Source organism: Ornithorhynchus anatinus, chromosome 5 (genome assembly GCF_004115215.2).
Source record: "Ornithorhynchus anatinus isolate Pmale09 chromosome 5, mOrnAna1.pri.v4, whole genome shotgun sequence".
Lineage (NCBI taxonomy): Eukaryota > Metazoa > Chordata > Mammalia > Monotremata > Ornithorhynchidae > Ornithorhynchus > Ornithorhynchus anatinus.
Window position 1 is genome coordinate 40,378,476 of NC_041732.1, and position 22,474 is coordinate 40,400,949.

At 45.1% G+C, this 22,474-nt stretch overlaps 1 protein-coding gene across 4 annotated transcripts; it reads right to left on the reverse strand.

Moving 5' to 3' along the window:
* Positions 1–901: 901 nt before the first annotated feature.
* On the reverse strand, positions 902–22,087 carry PLAT (plasminogen activator, tissue type). 4 transcript variants are annotated; one of them, XM_007664634.3, is made up of 15 exons: positions 21,985–22,076; positions 13,182–13,244; positions 11,756–11,840; positions 11,005–11,041; positions 9,685–9,816; positions 9,473–9,583; positions 8,953–9,127; positions 8,583–8,674; positions 8,296–8,470; positions 8,037–8,125; positions 7,110–7,332; positions 5,133–5,269; positions 4,894–5,028; positions 3,199–3,365; positions 902–1,968 (listed from the first exon to the last, which is right to left on the reverse strand). In XM_007664634.3, the coding sequence occupies exons 3-15, from the start codon at positions 11,816–11,818 to the stop codon at positions 1,810–1,812; spliced, it is 1,695 nt and encodes a 564-aa protein (XP_007662824.1). In that variant the 5' UTR covers positions 11,819–11,840; positions 13,182–13,244; positions 21,985–22,076; the 3' UTR covers positions 902–1,809. The 4 variants fall into 4 exon arrangements, with proteins under 4 accessions (XP_007662824.1, XP_039767949.1, XP_039767948.1 ...); XM_039912015.1 differs by lacking the exon at positions 21,985–22,076 and adding an exon at positions 19,776–19,798 and having other exon boundaries at positions 7,110–7,305; XM_039912014.1 differs by lacking the exon at positions 21,985–22,076 and adding an exon at positions 19,776–19,798.
* Between the last annotated feature and the right edge of the window lie 387 nt (positions 22,088–22,474).

Genomic DNA, 22,474 nt, shown 5'->3' on the forward strand with positions numbered 1-22,474 from the left:
AGAGCCAAATCAGAGGGTGGAGACCGATGAGTTGAACATGGGTGTGGTTTGAGGAGGGGGTTGAGCTGAGGGATGGGGGTTTGGGGAGGTGTCTGCCTCTTCTCTCTGTTTCCATCTCTGCCTCGGTGAGGTTTGTATCCTCCACCTCCCTCGGCCACTCCTACATTCTCTCCTTCCAGATTTTCCCACTCTGGGGGGAGAATGTGTCTATCATCTCTATCCTATCGTATTCTCCCAAGCATTTAGTTCAGTGCTCTGCACACAGTAAATGTTCAATAAATATAATTGGCTGATGCTCCCAGGATCTTCCTCCTTGCCTCTTCTTCTCCCTTATCCCAATCCACAAGTGCTTGGATAAATTGGGTGGGAGTGTGTGAAGTACCAGCTAGGGTTTCCAAGTTGGGAGAAGTCTAGAAAGCAGTGAGGATGCTTCAGGGAGAGGAACAGCTACAATGCTGTGGTGACTGATAATACCCCTAATGCAATTTTTTTAGAGGGAACACTCTGGAGGCAGGCGAGAATCGTTCTCTGGAATCCTTCCTCCTACTATCTCGGCAGCTGTGGGGAAGGCCCAGCTGAATCAGATAATACCAACATTATTATAATAGTGAGGAACTAGCTCTTGGTGGCTTGTTCCTTTCTGGTAAGGCACAAAGGAAAAAGTCAAAATCCAGTCCCCTCCTGGAACTCTTACCACCGTTGAGTTGCTTGTAGGTCTCAAACGCTTCCTTAGTTCCGATAAAATGAACAAAACATTAGGGAGATTGGGACACCAGCAAGTAGCTCAATGCCTCACACTTAAATCAATTCCAAAAGAATAAAAGGCACGCGTGATTCAGAAAGGATAAATGTGGCTGGACAGAGGATATGTTGCAACTGAATCATTCAACTCTTGCTTGGAAACACTGTGAAAAATAGATCTGTCTTTATTGTATTGATAAAATAGGATACAGCGTTGTGTCTACAAATAATGCGGGCAGAGATCAAGCAGACTGAGGGTTTCATACATGCCAAAGGATGAACTCCAGTTTGTCAGTCAATGCAGCAATATCAATTTTTCCGCTGTGTCAAATTTTAAAAAGAGAAAACAATTGGAATGATCTTCGATGTTCCTAGATCAGCAGAATGCCTGTTCTCCAAAGGTCTGAGGATGGAGAAAGGGAAACGTGTCGAAACAAGGAGGTTTTTCTGAGGAACTTGAAGTTTCTGGTCGGTAATGTTTATCGAGTGCTGACTGCGGCAGCGCTCTGTACTGCGAGCTTGGTGGAGGGGGTGGTTTACAATAGACGTAAAAGACAGAGTGGCCAGCCAGCCTGTCGGTCTTCAGAATTCCAGTCAGCAGTTTCCTTCACAGCGAATAGCACTCCAGTGCCAGTGATGTCTCTCCTGCCGAAAGGATCTGCTTATTTCTCGCTTTCATGATATGTGTTACTCTTTTTAGGTTCCTTTTCTAAAGCTCCAGACTCAGGGAGATAAGGAGTGCTGGAGATTTCCTTCTTCCAGACACTTGTTTACCTATCGGTTCCAAATGGCGGTGTGACTTGGGGGGATTGGAATGTATTTTTGCTGGGTTCCCATTTGATTTAGTACAAACTGAAACCAGACATCGATTCCCCGATAATCTCCCAAAAGGAAAGTACCTAGAAAATATGGCCTCCCTATCTCCCCCTTCCCTCTTCCACTTCCTCTGCTGTGTGGCTGCTGATGGCTAACAGGGCCAGTAGTGGCCCCTCTGGTCTTGCAGTATCTCAGATGAGGGGAAGTAGGAGGAAGACTGTTTGGCTTTGAGGATAGTGCTGCTTTTATTGTTCACAGCCTCATATTTTTCTGAATCCAGTCCAAGTAGTTAATGACCTTGGTGTAGATACCCGGTATGTCTTTCTGTCCACAACCTATCCCCCAGCTGATGATCCCCAGGAGATGCATGCGGTTGTCCTTCATACACACCAGTGGGCCACCCGAATCTCCCTGCAGAGGAGAGAAAGAGTTAATTCCTGCCCTTGGTCACGTGCCAAGCATTTCCTCGGGTGAGAGGCTCTGTCCCAAACCCCTCGAAGACCTACAAGGCCCCAGGCTCATCGCCTCATGGGAGAAGAAATTGGCCCTTTATGAAGAAAGCTCTCCAAGGCATCCCCACAGCTTCAAAGAACTGACTTCAAGTAATTGCATGATTAGTGTCTTTGTGGAAAAAGGGGTCCGGATAAGAAGAGTTCGAATTCAACCTCATCAAGCAGGGGCTGTACTTATCTCTGTGCACATGCTGCTGGTTACCAGTTGGTCCAACCTGTGTAAACCACCCCCTGCCTGGAAGCTGAATGATGGCCAATCCTCTATCCTGACTCATCTCCAGTAAAGGGACCGGTTAGGGGACTCCTCTAGCTAATACCTCTGAGACCTCACCATCCTGGCCAGCTCCCCTCTCGGGCTGGGGGCTAGCTCCCTCACCCTTGGCCCTCCTTTAAGGATGATGGGGGAAACTTTGTTTGGTTCCTGGTGATCTTCAAGTCTTGGTCCACCAGTCCAGTTCTCCCATTGCCACAGGAGAGTGTGGGGAATCCCTTGCTTCCTTCTTGTTGCTGAGGAGGAAGAGTGCATGAATGGTTCTGGGGTCATTTTTACAACTTCTTGGAAATTCCAGAGGATACCAGAAGTAGATTGAGGAGCCTTTCAGGCTACTAAGAGGGGTCAGGGAGGCCGTGAAGGGGCTAGGGGCACAGGCTGGCTGACCGGTACACACTATTGGTTTGAACATGGACCTGGAGAATTCATCTGTTGGGAGTTGATGGTGGTTTTAATAGGTATTGTCATTAAAAATCCCTTCCCTGTCTCATGCCTTGCTTTCTTTCAATTTGTCCTTGCTCCCGGGTGGCTCCTGGGGGGATAGGGCCTGCTCACTCTTGGCTTCTCTTTACAGGTGGGTGCAGTAATCAATCATCTGGGATGACAGGAAACCCTGCATCAGGTGGGGTTTCCTGTCTCGATGAGCAAACTTCCTGCAATCTTGTTTTTTATTACCCAAATTGGGTCCTTTAACTGTGATCTTCCTCCTCAGTTTTAGTCGCTGGGTCCTTCGAGGTCCTGGGCACCCCCCATCTAGATTACTCCAACCTGGGCCAGAGCTCTTTACTTTTTTAAACCATTCTGTGAGAAAACCTGTTCTCTCCCTGGCGGGAACTAGAGCCTCAGAGATGCCTTTACCTGACAGGCGTCATCTAAGTTGCCATTGGTTCCTCCACTCCTGGTGTCCCCTGCACACAGCATATTGTCTGTGATGACTCGATTGGAGAGGAAGCGGGAAGAACAGCGGTTGGCAGGATACAGTCTCACGTGAGCCTCTTTAAGCCGCTCGGAGTAGAAGGGAGAAGCTGGAAGGGAGAGGAATAGGCTTTGGCTCTCGGGGCCAATCGATAATTCACATTTTTTGAGCAATTACTGTGTGCAGAGCACTGTGCTAAGTACTTGGGAGAATACGCTACAGTGGAGTTGGTGAACACGATCTCTGCCCATGAGGGGCTTACAGTCTAGCGGGGAGGCAGACATTAATATAAATTGTGGATATGTACGTAAGTGCTGTGGGGCTGAGGGTGAGGTGAATAAATGGTGCAAATAATAATAATGGTATTTGTTAAGCGCTTACTGTGTGCCACCCACTGTACTAAGCGCTGGGATGGATACAGGCAAATTGGGTTGGACACAGTCCCTGTCCAGTGCGGGGTTCACAGTCTCAATCCCCATTTTACAGATGAGGTAACTGGCACAGAGAAGTGAAATTCATTCAACTGTATTTATTATTCAGACGTATTTATTAAGCACTTACTGTGTGCAGAGCGCTCTAAGGCCACACAGCAGACAAGTGGTGAGCCGGAATTAGAACCCATGACCTTCTGACTTCCAGGCCCATGCTCTATCCACTAAACCATGCTGCTACCTGAAGTCCCTTTCACAAGTGAAATGGCAAAGTAGAAGGGAGCTGGAGAAGAGGAAATGAGGGCTTAGTTGGGGAAAGCCTTTGTTTTTAATAAGGATTTGCAGGATTTACAAAGATTTAATTTTGGATATTAGTGGGAGGGAGTTTCAGGCCAGACGCAGGTCACGGGCAAGGGGTCAGCAGTGAGATAGATGAGATCAAGTTACCATGAATAGGTTGGCATCAGAGGAACGAAGTGTGTGGGCTGGGTTCTAGTAGGAAATCAGAGAGATAAGCTAGGAAGGGGCAAGGTGATTGAGGGCTTTAAAGCCAATGGTAAGGAGTTTCTGTTTGATGTGATGGTGGATGGACAACCCCTGAAGGTTCTTGAGGAGTGCAGAAACATGTACTGAACAGTTCTGTAGAAAAATAATCATGGCAGTGGAGTGAAGTATGGACTGATGTGGGGAGAGACAGGTGGCAGGTCAGCAAAGAGCCTGATGTAGTAATCAAGTATTCAGCAAAGAGTAAGAACTCACTGAAGAGCATTGATTGGATCTGTACCTTTTGGGCATTTGGTATTCATTCCACTCTCAGCCCCACAACACTTGGAAGCAGCATGGCGTAGTGGACGGAGCATGGGTCCGGGAGTCAGGAGGACCTGGGATCTAGCCCCGGCTCTGCCACTTGTCTGTTGTGTGACCTTGGGCAAATCGCTTTACTTCTCTGTGCCTCAGTTACCTGATCTGTAAAATGGGGATTAAGACTGGGAGCCCCATGTGGGAGAGGGACTGTGTCCAGCCTGATTAGCTCATATCTACCCCAGCGCTTAGAAAAGTGCTTGACTCATTGTAAACTCTTAACAAATACCATTATTATTATATCTACAAAGTATATTAACTGATCGATCACTATGGAAATTAGTACACACAATCCCGCCCCTTAAGGATTTGACAGTCCATCAGGGGGAACGTAGCTGTACTTACACTCCTCATGCTTGCCGTAGCCAGACAGCTCACATTCAGTCCAGTCTGGCAGCTGCAGCCCTTTCTCCGGAAGACAGACAGGGTGGACGTTGTCCGTTTCCTTTGCGCAGTGATCAGACTTCAGCTTCAACAGAACTGAAAGGAAAACAGTACTGAGTCCTGGGCTTCACGAGGGTCCCAGCCTCAGGGACCGGATGGATGGGAAGAAGGGGCTGGGAAGAGGACAAGTCTCTTCTTACCAATGTCATTGTCATAAGTGTCTGGATCAAAGTTTTCGTGGACAGTGTACTTTTCCACTTTTAATACCTGCTCATTCTCTCCGGAGGCCTCTCGGAAGGTCCTCCCCAGCACCACGGTTATGCGAGAGGGTTCATACCTGCGGAAGGAAAAGGCCTTAATGACCCACTACTTCAATCCTAGCTCCCTCTCTGGTGGACGCAAGATAGCAAATAGCCGTGACTCGGGAAGTTTGAGATTAAAAAAGACTATGCTCTCACACCACATTTGTTTGGGGGTTTAAGGATGCTGTGATTCATTAATCACTTAACCCTTTAAAGTCTAGCTTTGCCATCTTTCCAGGAAGCAGCATGGCCTAGGGGTAAGCTTGTTGTTGTCGGCAGGGAATGTGAATGCGTCTGTTTATTGTTGTATTGTACTCTCAAGCCCTTAGTATAGTGCTCTGCACACACTGAATGAATGAAAGAGCACAGGCCTGAGAGTTAGAGGACCTCGGTTCTAATCCCGACTCCCCAACTTGCCCACTGTTTGATCTTGGGCCAGTCACTTAATTTTTCTGGGTCTCCAGTTCTTTAACAGTAAAATGGGGCTGTTTTCCCTCCTTCTTAAACTGTGAGCCCCAGGTGAGACAGGGACTGTGTCTAATCTGATTAACTTGGATCTACCTCAGAGTTTAGACTGGTGCTTGACAAATAGTAAGCACACAACAAATATGGTAATCATTATTTATTAATTTTTATTTTTCTAAAATCCCTGTCCTGGTGGAGTCAGTCACAGTACTCAAGAATCCAAGGGTGACTTAAGGGGAGCTCTAGATGTTCAGTCCAAATGAGAACTGCAACTCTCCTGATAAAGATGAGGCAGGAGGCTGCGGGTACCGTCATCATTCTGTGACACAATCTCCTTTTAGTGGGGCCAGGCAGTGGTCAGTGATCGGATCAAGATGGATGGGTAGTCACTTTGGTCTAATCGTCTTCTCCATGCTGCCTTCCCAACTCACCTTATTCTCTTCATCTCGATAACCCACACAGGTAAACGAGTCAAGATAAAGCATGGGCAGAGAAGCAGAGAAACAGAGAAGCTGCGTGGCCTAGTGGAAAGAGCATGGGCCTAGGAGTTTCTACCTCAGTGTTTATCAGAGTGCTTGGTAAGTGCTGAATAAATTCCACTATGATTATCATCTTCATTAGTAATAATAGTGGAAAAATAATGTGGAATTAAATGGGAGGCAAATATTTACCACCTGATGGAACTCCCCAGTAGAATTAAATATTGCAGATCTAGAGAGTAGGAGGTGTGGAAGGCCACAGGGGGTTTGACTAGTGGAGATGAGTTACCAACACAGAGACGGAGTTCCCAGCACAGAGATGGACTCACCGGTCTGAGCACACCTTTCCTCCTGTAAACTCTTAGTATTTACCGGTCTGAGCACACCTTTCCTCCTGTAAACTCTTAGGGCTTCAATCTTTAGGGTCAACGGCTCAGCTACTAAGGTGCTGGCCCTAAGGAAATATACTCTCCTAAGCACTCTGCATCCAGACAGTGATCAATAAAGACCACTGACTGATTGATTGAAAGAGGGTTGGGAGATGTTACTGCAGAGGGCTCTTAGCCTGCTTTTTCTTTTTACTTTCTTTTTAAAAAATGTTTTTTGTTAAGTATTTACTATGTACCAGGCACTTTACTAAGCACTGGGGTAGATACAAGCCAATCAGGTTGGACAGAATCCATGGAGCTCACATCCCATTTTACAGATGAGGCAACTGAGCACAGAGAAGTGAAGTGACTTGCCCAAAATCATACAGCAGAGAGGTGTAGAGCTAGGATGAGAAACCAGGTTTTTCCGACTCCCAGGTTTCTGCTCTATCCACTAGGCCATGCTGCATATTTCTGATGTCTTTATATCTGATTATTCTATTCCTTGCCAGGCTGGGCTAACAGACACACCTGGCTTCAAAACCTTAGGGATAGTTTCTTACCGCTCTTCGAAGCAGTGGGCAGCAGAAAGAACCCAACAGGAGTCGATGAGTACTCCACCACAGAGAAAATGATCCTTGAACAATTTGCGGCTCCAGGCCAAGATGATGGCCTGCCAAGGATGGGCGGCAATGTCAGTGTAGAGCCCGCCTTTAATGCGATACTGGGGTGGTGACTTCTGCCGCTTTCCACAGGTGGCTAGGATGGGTGAAGACACAGAGGAGACTGACAAAGGAAAGAAAGCGGCAAAGAACATGGCAGGAGAGGTTTCAGATACCCCCATCATGGTCTTCTAACTTGGAACATCCCTGGTTGTCAGGAGGGGTCCCTGGCTAGCCAACCAAAGGGAAAAGGCACAGCCTCCACTGGGATTTTCTTAAGGCCATATCCAGGAGTATCATGGCTAAGAGGATCACAGGTATATTTTCTTACAATTTGCCTGTTGCTTCCAGAAACCAACTTATAAGGAACAGTAGCCTAGCAGACTATCAACCTATTAAAATCGAATGACTGCTATGTTAGAGGCTGGTAGGTCTTGATTCTGCTCTCCTCTACTCCTTCTCACCCAACCCCCCCACATCGGTGCAGAACTCCAGAATTTCCGGAAAGAGGGGAAACCCCAGAGCATGGAAGAAGGGGACCTCCTGACTGGCTGACTGAGCCACCGTTTGGAAAGTCTGAAAGTTGAGCCCCTCTTGCCTCTGTGGGTGAGGAAAACTTTTCTCTCACCACAGCTGCATGGCCTAATGAGGAAACCGACTCCTAAGTGTGAGTCACAGGCTTTCCCTCAGGCCTGAAGCACCTGGGAACTGACTTTAGAGCTCTTCCCCCTTCAATGCCACTTTTGTTAAAAGGGCAAGGGAAAGAAGGAGGGGATTCAGGAAAGCCTGAGGCGGAGAGTAAAGAAAAGGTCCAGGAATTCTCCTTACAGCACTTGGAGATGTTACAGTAATCCCACCCCAGCTTGCCGTTGTCCTTCAGCACGTGGCACCAGGGTTGGGAGTCACCATCGGGATTCCTGCAGGGTGAAGGAAATTGAGGGTTCAGCCATTCTGACTCTCCCCTAGGCCCCTCAGGACCTGCCTCATGGCCCTCACCATCTCCCCAGAGCTGGCCCCATGGCAGGGTGGAGAGGAGAAGAGGAACACTTTCACTCCAAGCAACGATTCCCTCTGAAACCCCTCATACCGGCAGAAGTTGTGCTTGCCCAGGCCCAGCTCTTGGGCATTATTTCTCGACGCTGTGTAGAATTTGGACGTCAGATATGGGGAATTCCATCGCAGGCAGGAAGTACCCGACATGGTGGTAGAATGGGTGCCCCGATAGTCTGTGCCCTTTCCCGAATAACAGTCACCACTCTTTTCTGGAGCAAGAGGAAAACAATGGTGGGTCCTGATCCTGCTTCCCTGTTCTCATCCCAACCCCCTCCTCTTTCCTTCCTGTTCCCTTCAGGGAACAGCCTGGCTGGCACTTACCCTGGGTGCAGAGTGGGGTGCTGCAAAACTCCCAGGTGTATTCTCCCTTTCTGAAGACATAGCACCATGGTCTGGAGTCCTTATCTGGATTTCTAGAAGAGCGTTGAGGGCGGGAGAGCAGAGAGGGAGGAAATTCAATTCAATTCATTTGTATTTATTAAGTGCTTACTGTGTGCAGAGCACAATACTAAGCACCTGGAAGAGTACAATACAATAATAGGCACATTCCCTGCCCACAATGAGCTCACAGTCTAGAGGAAATGAAGAAGAACCTGAAACTCGTAGGCCGAGCCCCAAGGAACGGAGCAGCTCCTTTCCCCTGGGCCCACTTCTTCCTCCCCATGGTCTGAGGACTCTCGTTGCCTCCTACCTGCAGTAGTTGTGATTCCCCAGGCCCAGCTTGATGGCGTCGGGCCTCCGCCCACTGAACTTCTTCTGGGTCAGAGCACTGCTGTTCCAGTTAAGACAGTCAGCCCCGCTGTCTGTCACACTCCAGGTCCCCCGGTAGGTTAGTCCCAAGTCGCTGTAGCACATGGCATTGACATCTGGCACGAATAACAGAAGATAATGGTCACTTCCCACCCCCTTTAACCCGTGTAACCCTCTTGATCGCCTTTATTGAACATTTACTCTCTACAGAGCACTGGACGAAGCATGTAGGAGCATGCAATAATTAGTTGACATGATGCCTGCCCTCAAGGAACTTACAGTGAATCACTCAATAGTATTTATTGAGCTTTTACTGGGGAAAGTGCATGGGACAAAAGCCTTTAGGAGAGTAAGATACACTGGTGTTGGTAGATGTGAACCCTGGCCTCAAGGAGCTTACAGTCTCCTCACATAGGCCCTTGCTGGGCCCCCCCCTCCCCATGAACACACTGGCGACTCACTTATTTCGCACTGCTTCCCGTCAAAGCCACTCGGACAACTGCAGATAAAGTCGGAGAAATACAAGGCCTGGTAGCAGGTCCCCCCGTTGTAGCACATTTGTTGGCTGCAGGCTGTCAAACACAAATGGGAAAAACTTATTATTAATAATAATGATAAAAATAGTTGTATTTGTCAAGCACTTATTGTATGTCAAGTCCTGCTGGCCACGCACCTTTACCAGGCACAGTGTGGCAACGGGCCAATCCACTGTCACATCGGCAGTATTCCAACTGAGCCCCACGATGACGCAGCCACGATTCCCTTTGCTGGTAAACCTTCTTGGTGGTGTAGTCCATGCAAGTAACTGGAGCCAAAGACAAGGCAGCCCTGTTTAGAACATGAGCATTGGGTCTCCTTCCCCTCATCCGAGATCCCCAAATCACACACAAGATTCCCATTTTAGCAGTTCCTTCCCCCTTTCCCATATATGGTTTCTTCAGGGGGTCCTGGACCATTTTTCTGAAGTAAAAATGTTCAGAGAGGAAGGACGGTTCAGGGCAACTTTCCTCTTTAAAATCATTGGACTTTGGCTGCTGGAATTAAATTCCTCTCTAAGATTACCTGGGGCAGGTCACTTCCTCTCTTTGTGCCTCAGTATCCCAAGTGTAAAATGGGGAAAATTATCTCTGACCTCTTTGCCTCCCAGATAATTGGAGGGTATTGGAAGAAGAGACGTGAAATCACCTAGAGTTCTTTCACAATAAAGACGATAAAGAAATCCTGGTTCCTGTCCTAAGAATATGAATATTTCCTCCCAAGAGCCTGGAGGGCTTTCTCTTCTCTATGTCCTGATGAAGCATAAAGGGATAAGGATCATTATCTGCATTTTGCAAATATAAATAATTGGGGCCCAAAAAAGTTGCATGATTTGCCCTAGGTGACAAATATGGTCCATCACTGTCATGATTAGAACCTCAGTTTCCTGACTCTTATCAGTAGTTTCCTCTCCTCAAAAAATAGTTCGAGTGTATGATCCATAGCCATCAAGACCTCTAGCTCAGTGTAGCCCCATAGCCACAAAGAAATTGTGTGTGTGTGTGTGTGTGTGTGTGTGTGTGTGTGTGTGTGCATGAGAAGCAGCATGGACTAATGGACAGAGCTCAGGCCTGAGACTCAGGACATGGGCTCTAATCCAGACCCTGCCACTTGTCTGCTTTGTGACCTTGGGCAAGTCACTCCACTTTTCTGGACCTCAGTTACCTCATCTGTAAAATGGGGATTAATACTGTGTGCCCTTTGTGGGACATGGACTGTGTTCAAACTGATTATCTTGTGTCTACCCCAGTGCTCATTACAGTGCTGGACACATAGTATGCTTTTGACTAAATACCATAAAAAAGTGTGTTTCTATTTGAGGTTGGCAGAGGAGACCCTCAAGCAGCATCCCCCTAATGGCTCTCAGATTCTGATAACCCAACCCTGTTCCCAGGAACCTTCTCCTTCTTGGCTCTGCCTGAGCCCATCTCCCAGTCCCACTCTGGCTCCCATTTACCAATTCTGGCTCCACGTCTGAAGAGTCTGATTCGTTCCTGCAACAAAAGAGGTAGGGAGAGGTTGTGAACATTGACGGTCTCAGTAATTATCTGTTCCAAGGGGCCTCCTGGTATCTTAGTTTCCACCCATCCTGGATCAACAGTCCCCAACCTCATTCCCACAGGCTCATTGGGCGGAAATAATCCCTGAGGGAGAACGACCTTCCCAGTGGAGGGAATGGTATTCGGCTCATCTACAATCCCACCGTACTTATGTATATTTCAGTAATTTATTTAGTGATATCAATCAATGGGTCAATCTTATTGAGCACTTACTGAGTGCAGAGCACTGTTCTAAGTGCTTGGGAGAGTACACTATAACAGAATTGATAGTCATGTTCCCTGCCTACAACGAGCTTACAGTACCTGTCCCTTTCTAGACTGTTAGTGCTTTAAGGGCAGGGAATATGTCTATCAATGCTGTTATATTGTCCTCTCCCACGTGCATAGTCCAGTCTCTGCACACAGTAAGCACTCAGTAAATACTACTGATTGATTAAAGTTCTAGAGAATATCCTGTGGAGGATGAAAGGGGAGGTGGGTATCAGGCCTAGCTCCTATGGATGGTCTGCCTGGCTGATCTTCCTTATTTTCCCCTACCCTATGGCAGCTCCCAACCCCGGGGCACAGGTGGGCTAGGTGAAACCATCCCAAGAGGGTCAGCGAGGGGAATGGAATGGCGGACATTCCGGCCAGAGCCTGGATCCTTACCTGCATGGAGACTGAGGAAACTACCCCCCAAAGCAGCCAAAATCTCAGGAGTTTCCCTGACATTGCTCCTGGTTTTCCTCCAATCCTAAAGTAAGAAAAGAAAAATACAATCAGGAGATGAGTGTTGGGATGTGAAATGGATCCTGCAGATTGGGCCTAATCTGGAATCAGCCCCACATGAAACAGAAGAAGCGATGACTGACCGCAGACCTCTGGAGGAGATTTTCCCAGTGAGAAAGGGCACATCAGCCTTCAGTCAGCTTTCTATAGCCTTAGGAAAGGATACTTTCTATCGCACGTGGCTGAGGTGCAATAACACATTCTCTGGGGTGAATGCAGAGGAGGCTAAGGGTTATGCTGCTTCTTGTAGCATGACCAACCCCCTTCACTGATAACCTGATTATCAGCAGATTCCTTTCAAATTTTACCCTCTTTTTCAAGGCCCTACAACTGGGAAAAATTCCTCCCTTCTAGGGATGGTGTAAGAGACGATGTGGCATAAACTGAAAATGTGTGGGGAGTCCGGACTCCCAAGTTTTAAATTCCAGCTCTGCCACTGGCTTTCTGTGAGACCCTGGGTAAGTCACTTAACCACTCAGTGCCTTAGTTTCCTCATCCAGAAAAAGGAGTTAAAGATATCTGCTGTGTGACCTTGGGCAAGTCCCTTCACTACTCTGGCCTCAGTTACCTCATCTGTAAAATGGGGATTGAGACTGGGAGCCCCATGTGGGTCAAAGATTGTGTCCAACCTGATTTCATTATGTCCACCTCAGCACTTAGTAGTGTGCTGATACACAGTAAATGCTTAAAAATAACACAGTTTTCATTATTATTATTAATACTGTACCTGCTCTGCCTACCTCCTAGACTGTGATCCCTGAATGGCAGAAAGAGTGGGTATAATCTATGTGCGCCAGTACATAACCCTAATAATAAATAATAATAGTGGTATTTGTTAAGCATGTACTACGTGCAAAGCACTGTACTAAGCTTGGGACTGATACAATATAAACAGGAATAGTCCCTGTTCCACGCGAGGCTCAGAGTCTAAGAGTGAGCAGGGAAGTTAAGTGCTTTGGAAAAGTTAAGTGACATGCTCATGGTCATCCCGCAAATAAGCACTTAATAAATACCACAAGTATTATGAATAAAACCATTTGCTTTATTTACAGACTGGAACAAGCCCAGCACAGAATTGGATATGTAGAAGGTGAGAGAAGCGAGGTGGTGTTCAGCCATTTCATCTCATCTCTTTGGGTATGCCACTCTCTCAGCCCTCCCAGTTACCACTTGCCCTCAGCAGCTGAAAGTAGGTTAGTTGGCTGGAATATATTTTGTGGCCTGGCAAGTCATCACACTCCTTCATCCACAAGAATCAAATCAGTGTATTTCTTTTGTTGACTCACTTCCCTTCAGCCATAACTACCTCTTGATTCCTTTTTTTCTCTCTCGTCTCTTCAGCTGCTTCAGGGATAGCTTACACTTTAACCTAGGCATAAAAAGTTATTAATCCCTTTTTACTTATTTTCCCAATTTGAAACATAATTGAATTCTTTCCATTTCATCCCTTGATCTCTTCAATGCAATAATAAATACCTTGACCTTAAATGGCCCTTTTTATTTTCGGAAATGCTTTTATTTCTGTTGAGCATTTCATTTGTTTTCATAACATCCCTGAGAAATTGGGAGAAGCCGTTATTATTCATCCACTTTTACTCCCCAAGAAACTGAGACACAGAGAACTTTAGCGATCTGACTGAGGTAGTATATCTGGGATGAGAATCTCCTGATGTTTAGATCTGCAATTTTTCTACTAATTTGAATTCAATTCCACTGGCGGCAGTGATTTTTTTTAAAAATGATGCTAGTTACTTTAACTCTTCTTAACTCTGATTTCATTTGAGACCCAGAAGAATGCTCCACTCTATACCAGTTTCCAGAAGAAAGCTGCCCTCTAAACCAGTTTCCAAAAGATTGAAATGGGAAAGTGGGACCAGTGGGAGTTGGTTTGTTAGTTTTTGTTTTTACTTTTCCAGTCTGTGCAACATTAACTCACCAATATAATTTGCATTAAGGAGTCATTAACCACTTCTTTCTCTATTTTTTTCTTTCTGAATGCTTCCTGTGAGGAAGATGGCAAAAGGAAAAGGAATAGACCAAAAGAAAAAGAGGGATTTTCTAAGGGAAGAAGTAATCAACAGGGATTGACAAGGGAAAATCCAGGGAGCAAACTCAGAGATGTTTACCTCACCATGCCATGGTTTCAACTCCCTTATTCCTTCCCCTCCCATCCCTTTCTCCTTCCTTCCTTCATCCCTCCTGCCTTCCTTCTCTCTCTCCCCTTCCAAAGTTAACAGGAAGTCCCATAAATTCATTAGTTTTCATCTTTTTCTAACTTTGGACAGAAGAGATCCACCTGTCACACTTCCCTCCTCCCCAAAGTCCCAAACTTTCACTTTTCAAGACAGTTTCCACTTTATGGAAGTAAACCAAAGAGCTGCTTCCATGATTTGGGCAGCTACAGGAAAGATGAGGGAATTCCAGGACCATCAAAGTTAGAGCACCTTAAGGAATATTTGGAACACAGAGATTTTTTCCATATTTCCTTTCCTCAACTTTCTCTAAATTTCTCATTTTTCCTTCTCAATCTCCCCCATTTCCTGTAGTTGTTCTTGAATAAAGTAATTTTTCTTTCTTACTTAGGTTAACAGCTTTATCCTATTTATAGACTTTCCACACTAGGTCATCACTTAAGCCAAGTCATACTGACTTAACTCCTTCAATTTTGCATCCTAAGCAAACCAGTCTTCCCCAGTCTTACTAAACTCAATCTTGTTTACTTTTGCAATTATTTTTGTTTCTCTGTCGCTGTGCACACTTCACATTCTTTGCTGCCTGCTTCCAGGAACTCTTGGATCCCAGACTGAGCACAGACTTTGAGGTTCTGTCTCATATTATCAGATGAGTAGTGTTAACTCTGTCATTGCCTATCAGGCCATTGGGCCTCCCTCAAGAGGAGCTGATTGCCACAGAAGGTTCCCATGGTAATAAATGTGTTTTTCGTTAAGCGCTTACTATTTCTTTCTGGTATTTTTTAGGTGCTTAGTATGTGCCAGGCACTGTACAAACAGGTTGGACATGGTCTCTGTCCCACATGGGACTCACAGTCTTAAACCCCAATTTACAGATGAGGAAGCTGAGGCACAGAGAAGTTAAGTGACTTGCCCAAGGTCAAACAGCAGAACAAGTGGCAGAGCCGGGATTAGAATCCAGATCCTTCTGATTCCCAGACCCGTGCTCTATCCAATAGGCCACACTGCTGCCTCTCATCCCTGGAACTCTAAATACACCATATTTGAAGGTTCAGAGCCCAGCCTAGTAGAACCTCTTCTCTCTTCATTCTTCTTCTTCTGTTTCATTTCAAAATTAGGGAAATTTTACCTAAAGTACTACATGCTAGCATGTAGCATGCAAATGCTAACATGTAACCTGGGCATTTTTATCATTTAGGAAATAGAAGGGCAAGGTAAAGGAATTTTCAGTTACCAGGGCAAACCGTTAACCCTTCCCCTATGCAATCAGCAGCTAGTCTCCTGGCTTCAACATGCCCTGAATGTCCTGTAGCTGATCCAGTTTAAGCCAGTCTCACACAAACAGAGCTGTAGCTCAGTTTCTGCTGCATAAACCGAGCCAATCCCAACAGCTGGACAATAGCCTGCCGGGATGAGTAATGACAAAGGAGTTAGTCACTGGGCCAGCTGACAGAGCAGTGGAATGATTGAAAAGGGAGAAAGAGGAGACAGAGAGGATGAAAGCTTTTCCTTTTTTTTTCCTTTTTTTCAAAAATATGGGTTAAGGGCTGGGAGCCAGATTGGGGCCCAGGAGAATGAAGGGGGAAAAAAAATGAACTCAGGAATTGGATCTGTGGTTTTAGTGGTAGTGCAGATTTTGAAGATTTCTCTGCTTTTTGGTCTGCACGACAGAGAGAAGCTTATAATAAAACAGGGAGAGACACACAGTTGTACTTTTAGGAAAGAAAATGGAAACGAAAAGTGGGAAAAAAGCACCTTCAAAGGCTATTCTGTGACCTCTAAGATATGCAGCCTTTTTGTCTTTTTTTTTTTTCCAATTTCCTCCTCTGACAATCTGGAAAAGACCCACAAGGAGACAGTCAGCTGAGAGAGTTTCCTATGGGTCTCTGCAGGAACTCACTGAGAGCATCACTGCAGGGGAAGGGGATGGAGGAGTGTGAAACTGCAGTGATATTGGAGGAATCACTCACGCTCACCATTTCTGGTGGCTTTTTCCCAAGCTGCACCACCTTCTGTGGGGTGCAAAGCCCATTTCAAAGAGCACTATTTTGGATTCTTACAGAGGAACAGGATGACAGGTCATCCCTACACTCCTCCCTGAAGCATTACTAAAGAAAGCCTTTTGGAAAGAGGATGGACCACATAATTAGGAGACCCTTGTTGTAATCCCGATTCTGCCACTTGCCAGCTGTGTAACCATGGGCAAGTCACTTAACCTTTCTGTGTCTCAGTTTCCTCACCTCTAAAATGGGGATAAAATATCTTCTCTCCCTCCCTTAGACTGTGATCCTGCTGTGGATAGGGACTGTGTCCAGCCAATTATCTTGCATTTACCTCAGTGCTTGGCATCTAACAAGTGCTGTATAAAAAAATTATTGTTATTATTATCATTAATAATAGGGCAAAGAGGCAGAGAGGAAGCAAGAAGCAGAGTACTGGGCCTCAGGGAAGTCAGCCAGTGGGTCAGCAACATAATTGAGTATCCATTATGTGTAAATCACTATACTAAACACTGAGGGTGTTATAGAGCAAGAAGCCAGCATCACTTTTTTCATTTAAAGTGATGGAGTGGGGGCAAGAATACAAACATAAATTTGGATTCTGGACAAATGAAAAACAGATCCACAAATATAAGAGCAGAAACAAGAGAAGCCCCGTGACCTAGTGGAAAGCACGTGGGCATGGGAGTCAGAGGAACTGGGTTCTAATCCTGACTCCACCACTTGTCTGCTATGCCACCTTGGGCAAGTCACTTAACTTCTCTGTGTCTCAGATACCTCATCTATAAAATGGGAATTAAGACTGTGACCCTCCCATGGGACATGGAACGTATCCAACCTGAGTAGCTTCTATCTACCCCAGTGTATAGTACAATACGTGGCATGTAGTAAGTGCTTAACAAATGCCATTAAAAAATAAACATGATGAACATAAAAGAGGATGTTAGATTCTGGAGACTAAGAAGCCAAGAGGGAAGAAAGTGGAAGTGATGAGGATATTGTGCTATCACTAGAAACCAGAACTACCCCTGAAAGTGCCCCCTTGGCTAACTAAAGTAAATGCATCCCTCTGCCTTGAAATGTTTTTTATAGCAATTCTCAACCAACCAATCACAAACTGCTATATCAAACTGTAGAGTTAAAATTATAAAGAAACTTCTGTTCTGTAATCCCTTTTGCACTCCTTCTGAACTTTTCCAAACAATTCCTTCTGCATACCCTTTGCTTTTTCTCATTGGCCATGGTCAAAGCTTTGGGAGAACTCTCTTCCACTTCCTTTGCAAAAGGGGAGCATGTAGAATATAGTATTTAAAATGTATTTTTTGATTAATCAGGCAAAAAACAAAAAGAAGGATTTGTCCACTTAAAGGATAAAGATCCGAGGCTGGAAAACAAGAAATTAGCCAAGTTAATTTGAGTTTGAAAAACTCCCATTCCCTGGCCATGCTCAGTTACTATTCACTGCATAAAATGCCCTTTCCTCTGCAAGACCATCCTAGGGGTGGTGAGGAGGGAAGTTAGAAATTCTATCCCAACTCTCACTTAATCAGCCCCCAAAATAGCTGCCTGAACAAACCTAACTCCTGCTGCAAAACCTAAGCTGCAAAAATGCAAACTCTCCCTCTCCATCATCTGGTTGATCAAGTGAGAAACTTACATGTAAATGAAATCTGAAACCTAATTGCAAGCTCAATGATCTCTTATTAGGCAATGGCAGTTCATAATGATTGTAGGATTTGTTAAATGCTGACTGTGCCAAACACTATACTAAACAGTAGGATAGACACAAGATCTTCATATCAGACCCAATCCCTGTCCCATACAAGACTCACAGTCTGAGGGAAGGAGAATAAATATTGAATCCCCATTTTACAGATGAGGAAACTGAGGTACAGAGAAGGTAAGGGGCTTGTCCAAGGTTACACAGAAGATAAGTGGCAGAATCAGGATTAGAACCCATGGCCTCTGACTCCCAGACCCTTGTTCTTTCTACTAGGCTACGCTGTTTATGGTTTTCTTCTTCAAATCACATAGCAACATTCATCACCACAGAGAAGTAACAAAACAATTTGACAATTCATCATTACATACCCAATTTTCACTATACAAGAGCAGAGCAAACACAAAAGTGAATGTTATCAGGGTTTCATGAGTTCACATATATTTTCTTATCTCCACATTAAGGTATCACATGACAGCAAGTCATACTAGTTTGCATAAATTTTATGAGAAAGGGCAAGGATTAACGAAAGCCATACCATTTTTACTGAGGTGTTTAATGTGTGTTTGGAGTTCATACTATTCATCACTTAATATAGCACTGAACTGTAATGGGGAAAAGTTGAAGTAAATATTCCTGACACTTCCAATTACCAAACACATTAGCAAGCAGATTATCTGAACGCTGTTTAACTAAAGTCTTAAGAACAGAGATTAATTCAGATCATCCGAAGTTCAAATAACCTGCCAGTGGTGTTCCACTGTAATGCTTTCTAGATCTTTTTCCTGTCACAGATGATTAACTCAACTCAGTAAACATTTAAAATCAAATTTTTTGCAGGTTGTCGGTCGGTCCAGCCTCAAAAAAACAGACATACTTCATACACCATAGTGCCTTTTACCTAATTTTTACTGAATTTTATTTCAAGCTTCTTTTTTGCCTTTAACTGATCTCTGCTCTTCATATATTCTAACTTCTCTTGCGATCTCTGAGTGGAGGCCAGAATCAGCAGCTAGAAGACAAAGTCTCTCTATCTGATGTCCCATTGCCATTCAGAGATAAGAATTGCTTCCATGGCTAGAAACCTGAGTTTGACACTGAGGAGACTGGAACATCCAAAAGGCCATCAATCCCTTCCTTGCTGTTGTACTGGTAGAGGCCTGTCATCTCTCATTAAAGCAATCCCCATTCATAAACACAGAAACCATCTGATTGCCCATCCAGGTGCAGATTGCCCTAAGCTTCTACTAGCACAGACAGGCTTGAAAAAAGTTGGCTTAGTAGATAGAGCATGGACTTAGGAGTCACAAGACCTGAGTTCTAATTCCAGCTTCTCCACTTGTCTGCTGTGTGACCTTGGGCAGATCATTTCACTTTTCTGTGCCTCAATTTCCTCATCTGTAGAATGGGGATTAAGACTGTGATCCCCATGTGGGTCAGGGGCTGAATCCAAGCTGATTAGGTTGTATCTACCCTGGTGCTTTTTACAGTCTCTGGCACTTAGTAAGGCCTAACCAAATACCATTAAAAATACCAGCTGATATCTCACTTATCTGAAGCCCCATTTTCCGGGTGGAATGGGGCTTGTGTTTAGAGGAACTAGAGGAGAAGAAGGAAGAATGCTGAAACCTATCTCTCTCTCTCTCTCTTGAGCCTGGAAACTGGAATTTCAAGGACCTTTCATCTCTTCTTCCTTTTAATTTGTTTCCCTTTTCTAGGATAATAATGAGGCAAAGGGGAATCAAATTTACTCTACTGTATTACATTTTCTTATGGGGTTCAAAATCAGATACTTTTGATTTACAATCATAAGCTAGCAGGGATCTCAGGAATCTACAATCTCTCACTCACGTCCAACCTTGCAAGGGGTTGGTATTTTAAATCATCTCCCTCAAGGGGGAAAAAATGATCCTATTTTTAAAGACTTTCCAAATAGGTGATTCTACAAACACCCTGATGGACACTTTTCAACATCTACCAATCCTTACCGGCTCATTGTCTCCTGATGTAAACCAAAATGGCCCAGGCAGGCATTCAGTAAATGAGCCTGCTGGAAGGCAGTTGCTCAGAATATTCTGAAGAGAAGCAGCGGTTTGGAAGCGAGATCACAATGGCAGAGGGGATACGTTGAAAGCCATGAAGACCTAATGCTCTGGCTGGAATAATGTTAGTGTGTCTGGCAACTGCTGAACTATCCAAACTGTCAAAGAGCATTTGCCTGATGCCTCCTGGCTAAACCCTTGTAATCCCACCGGTTGGGATGACCAGCATGGAGCCAGGGTCCTCCATTTCAGACACGTCTAAGCCCTGAGCCTACGTCAGGAAGAATGTGATTGATCTATTGATAGACTGTAAGCTTGTTGTGGGCAGAGATTGTGGATACCAACTCTGTTTTATCATACTCTCCCAAGAGCTTAATACAGTGCCCTGCACTCAGTAAGTACTCAATAGATGCTATTGATTAAATGATTGATTGATTGCCATGCTGTTCTCACTAACACACTTGATTCCAAACTTACACTGACAGGAAGCACTTTGCTTTTTATACAGAAGGCTCCTGGTATTGATTCTGGAAGATCTCACTGTCTAATATCTTAGCTGAATCTTCTCTTCCAAGAAATGGCCTCTGAGCACAAAACTGCTTTACAGTTAGATTCTCAGCTCTCCCTTGAGGAGGTTTACTTTAAATGACAAAGTTAATGGTGGGGCAGGTTTTTTATTTTTCTTTTTTTAAATTTACTTCTCTTCCTTCTTTTCCTCCTCCTCTCTCTCCTCCTTCTCCTCCTCTTCCTCTTCCTTCATCTCCTCCTACTCTTCCTCATCCTCACCTGACTACTACTGAAGGGATGAGGCAATAGAAGAGATAGTAGATAGGGCACGCACCTGAGAGTCAGAAGGATCTAGGTTCTAGTCCCGGCTCCACCACTTGTCTGCTTTGTGACCCTGAGCAAGTCACTTCACTTCTCTGTGCCTCAATTACCTCATCTGTAAAATGAGGATTACGACTGCGAGCCCCATGTGGGACATGGACTGTGTCCAACTTGACTATTTTGTAACTACCTCTGCACTTACAACAGTGCCTGGCACATAGTAAGTGCTTAACCCATACCGCTAAAAAAAAATGGGTCACTTAACAGGATATTTCTTTCCAATCCATGCAACTCCACCAAATCAGCGTCTAGGCTCGAACCAACCACCACTCTATTTTAGTCTTCAGTTTTCCTAACTGCAGACATGAGACTTTCCATATCCTTTTCTCCCTCCCTCCTTCCCCTTTTTTGGAGGAAAAAGGGGAAATCCATAAAGGGCTCCTAGGAGGTAAGTGATGCAAAAATGAAGAATACTCATTATTACTATTTCATTTTTATTTCTCCAATTAATCTGGTCTTTCACCATTAAAACAGTGCCACCACTCACCACGTACATTAAATATTCTCTATTACCCAGATCAAAGTCTTCTCGTTATATATCAGATAACCCAAGGCGCCGCCTTCTTAGTGGAGAGCAGTAGGTCATGAAATTGTGGTTCCTTAAAAAGTTTAGCGGGCAGTTCGTCGCAGCAAGTCGGGATTCAATAAACTCTGCTGTGACTGCCACTACTACATATTATCAGAACTGCTCCGTGACATGATTTTGTGCCTGTTGGCCTCTGTAAAGAATTCAGATGAGGTTGAGGTACCTGCACCATTATCACTTAGTTGAGAAAATTTGGTGCTGGAAGCCCTAACTGAATCACTCTGTCTTCACTCCCCATTCGGCAGTCACCAACTCCTCCCTCCTCTGATACTCTGGATGGAAATAGCGACCCTGCATGCAAAATGCTCCAGAGGCATCTGCCGTTAGATTTTCCCCTCCTGTTCCTAATGGATTGTCTGCATCCTCTGCCTTGTCACATGTTTTGAGAGCTGGGGACCCTGGGGAATCCTCTCTCAGACTTTCATTCCTTTTGATCCAGTTGTTCTCGAATTGGGACAGAACAGAGGGAAGGCACAACATAAAAGGCTCCTCTCCCTCCCAGTCGGCACGGCAATCTGTCCCACAAACAGAGACATGAGCACTTTGAGTGAAATCTCCCTACCTTCTCCAAATTTCAAGGCTAGCCCTTTCAATCAGGACTTCCTCCAAGAATGGTTTCAGAGCTTTTCAAAGAGAAGATAGAAAGAATTCAAAGAGGAGGCAGGGCAGGATTCAACATACCTTCACTTCTTCCTTTCCGTATTCTCTGATGGCTTTCTCTTCAACTGTTGACAGATCTCAGCTCGGATCTCCCTGAACAGCTGCGGCTTGCTTAAAACTCTCGTGAAGGGGGTGGGGACTGTGGGATGGGGGTGGGGTCTTCCCTAGAGGAGGGAGGCTACAGAGGGTAAATTGTGATGATGGAGTCCAATTGGAGTGGGTTTGTTTTTTTATAAGGAGAGGGGGAGGAAGTACATTCTGAAGGCTGCAGAGCCAGACCTGGCCCTGGGCCATTTTGAATTAATCACAGTCCCGAGTCTCAAGGATAAAGCTTAAATAACATGTAGTTTTCCTCCAGCATCATCTCTGTCCATAGTGGGAGGTGCAGTGGGATGGATCGGTGGGACCCTCTATCCTGATGTGGGTTTATACCCAAGGTCTGGCAGGTGGGACATTTGCTGTAGACTGAGTACCGAGCAGGAAAGCAGAGTATTGGAGAGGGGCAGGGAAT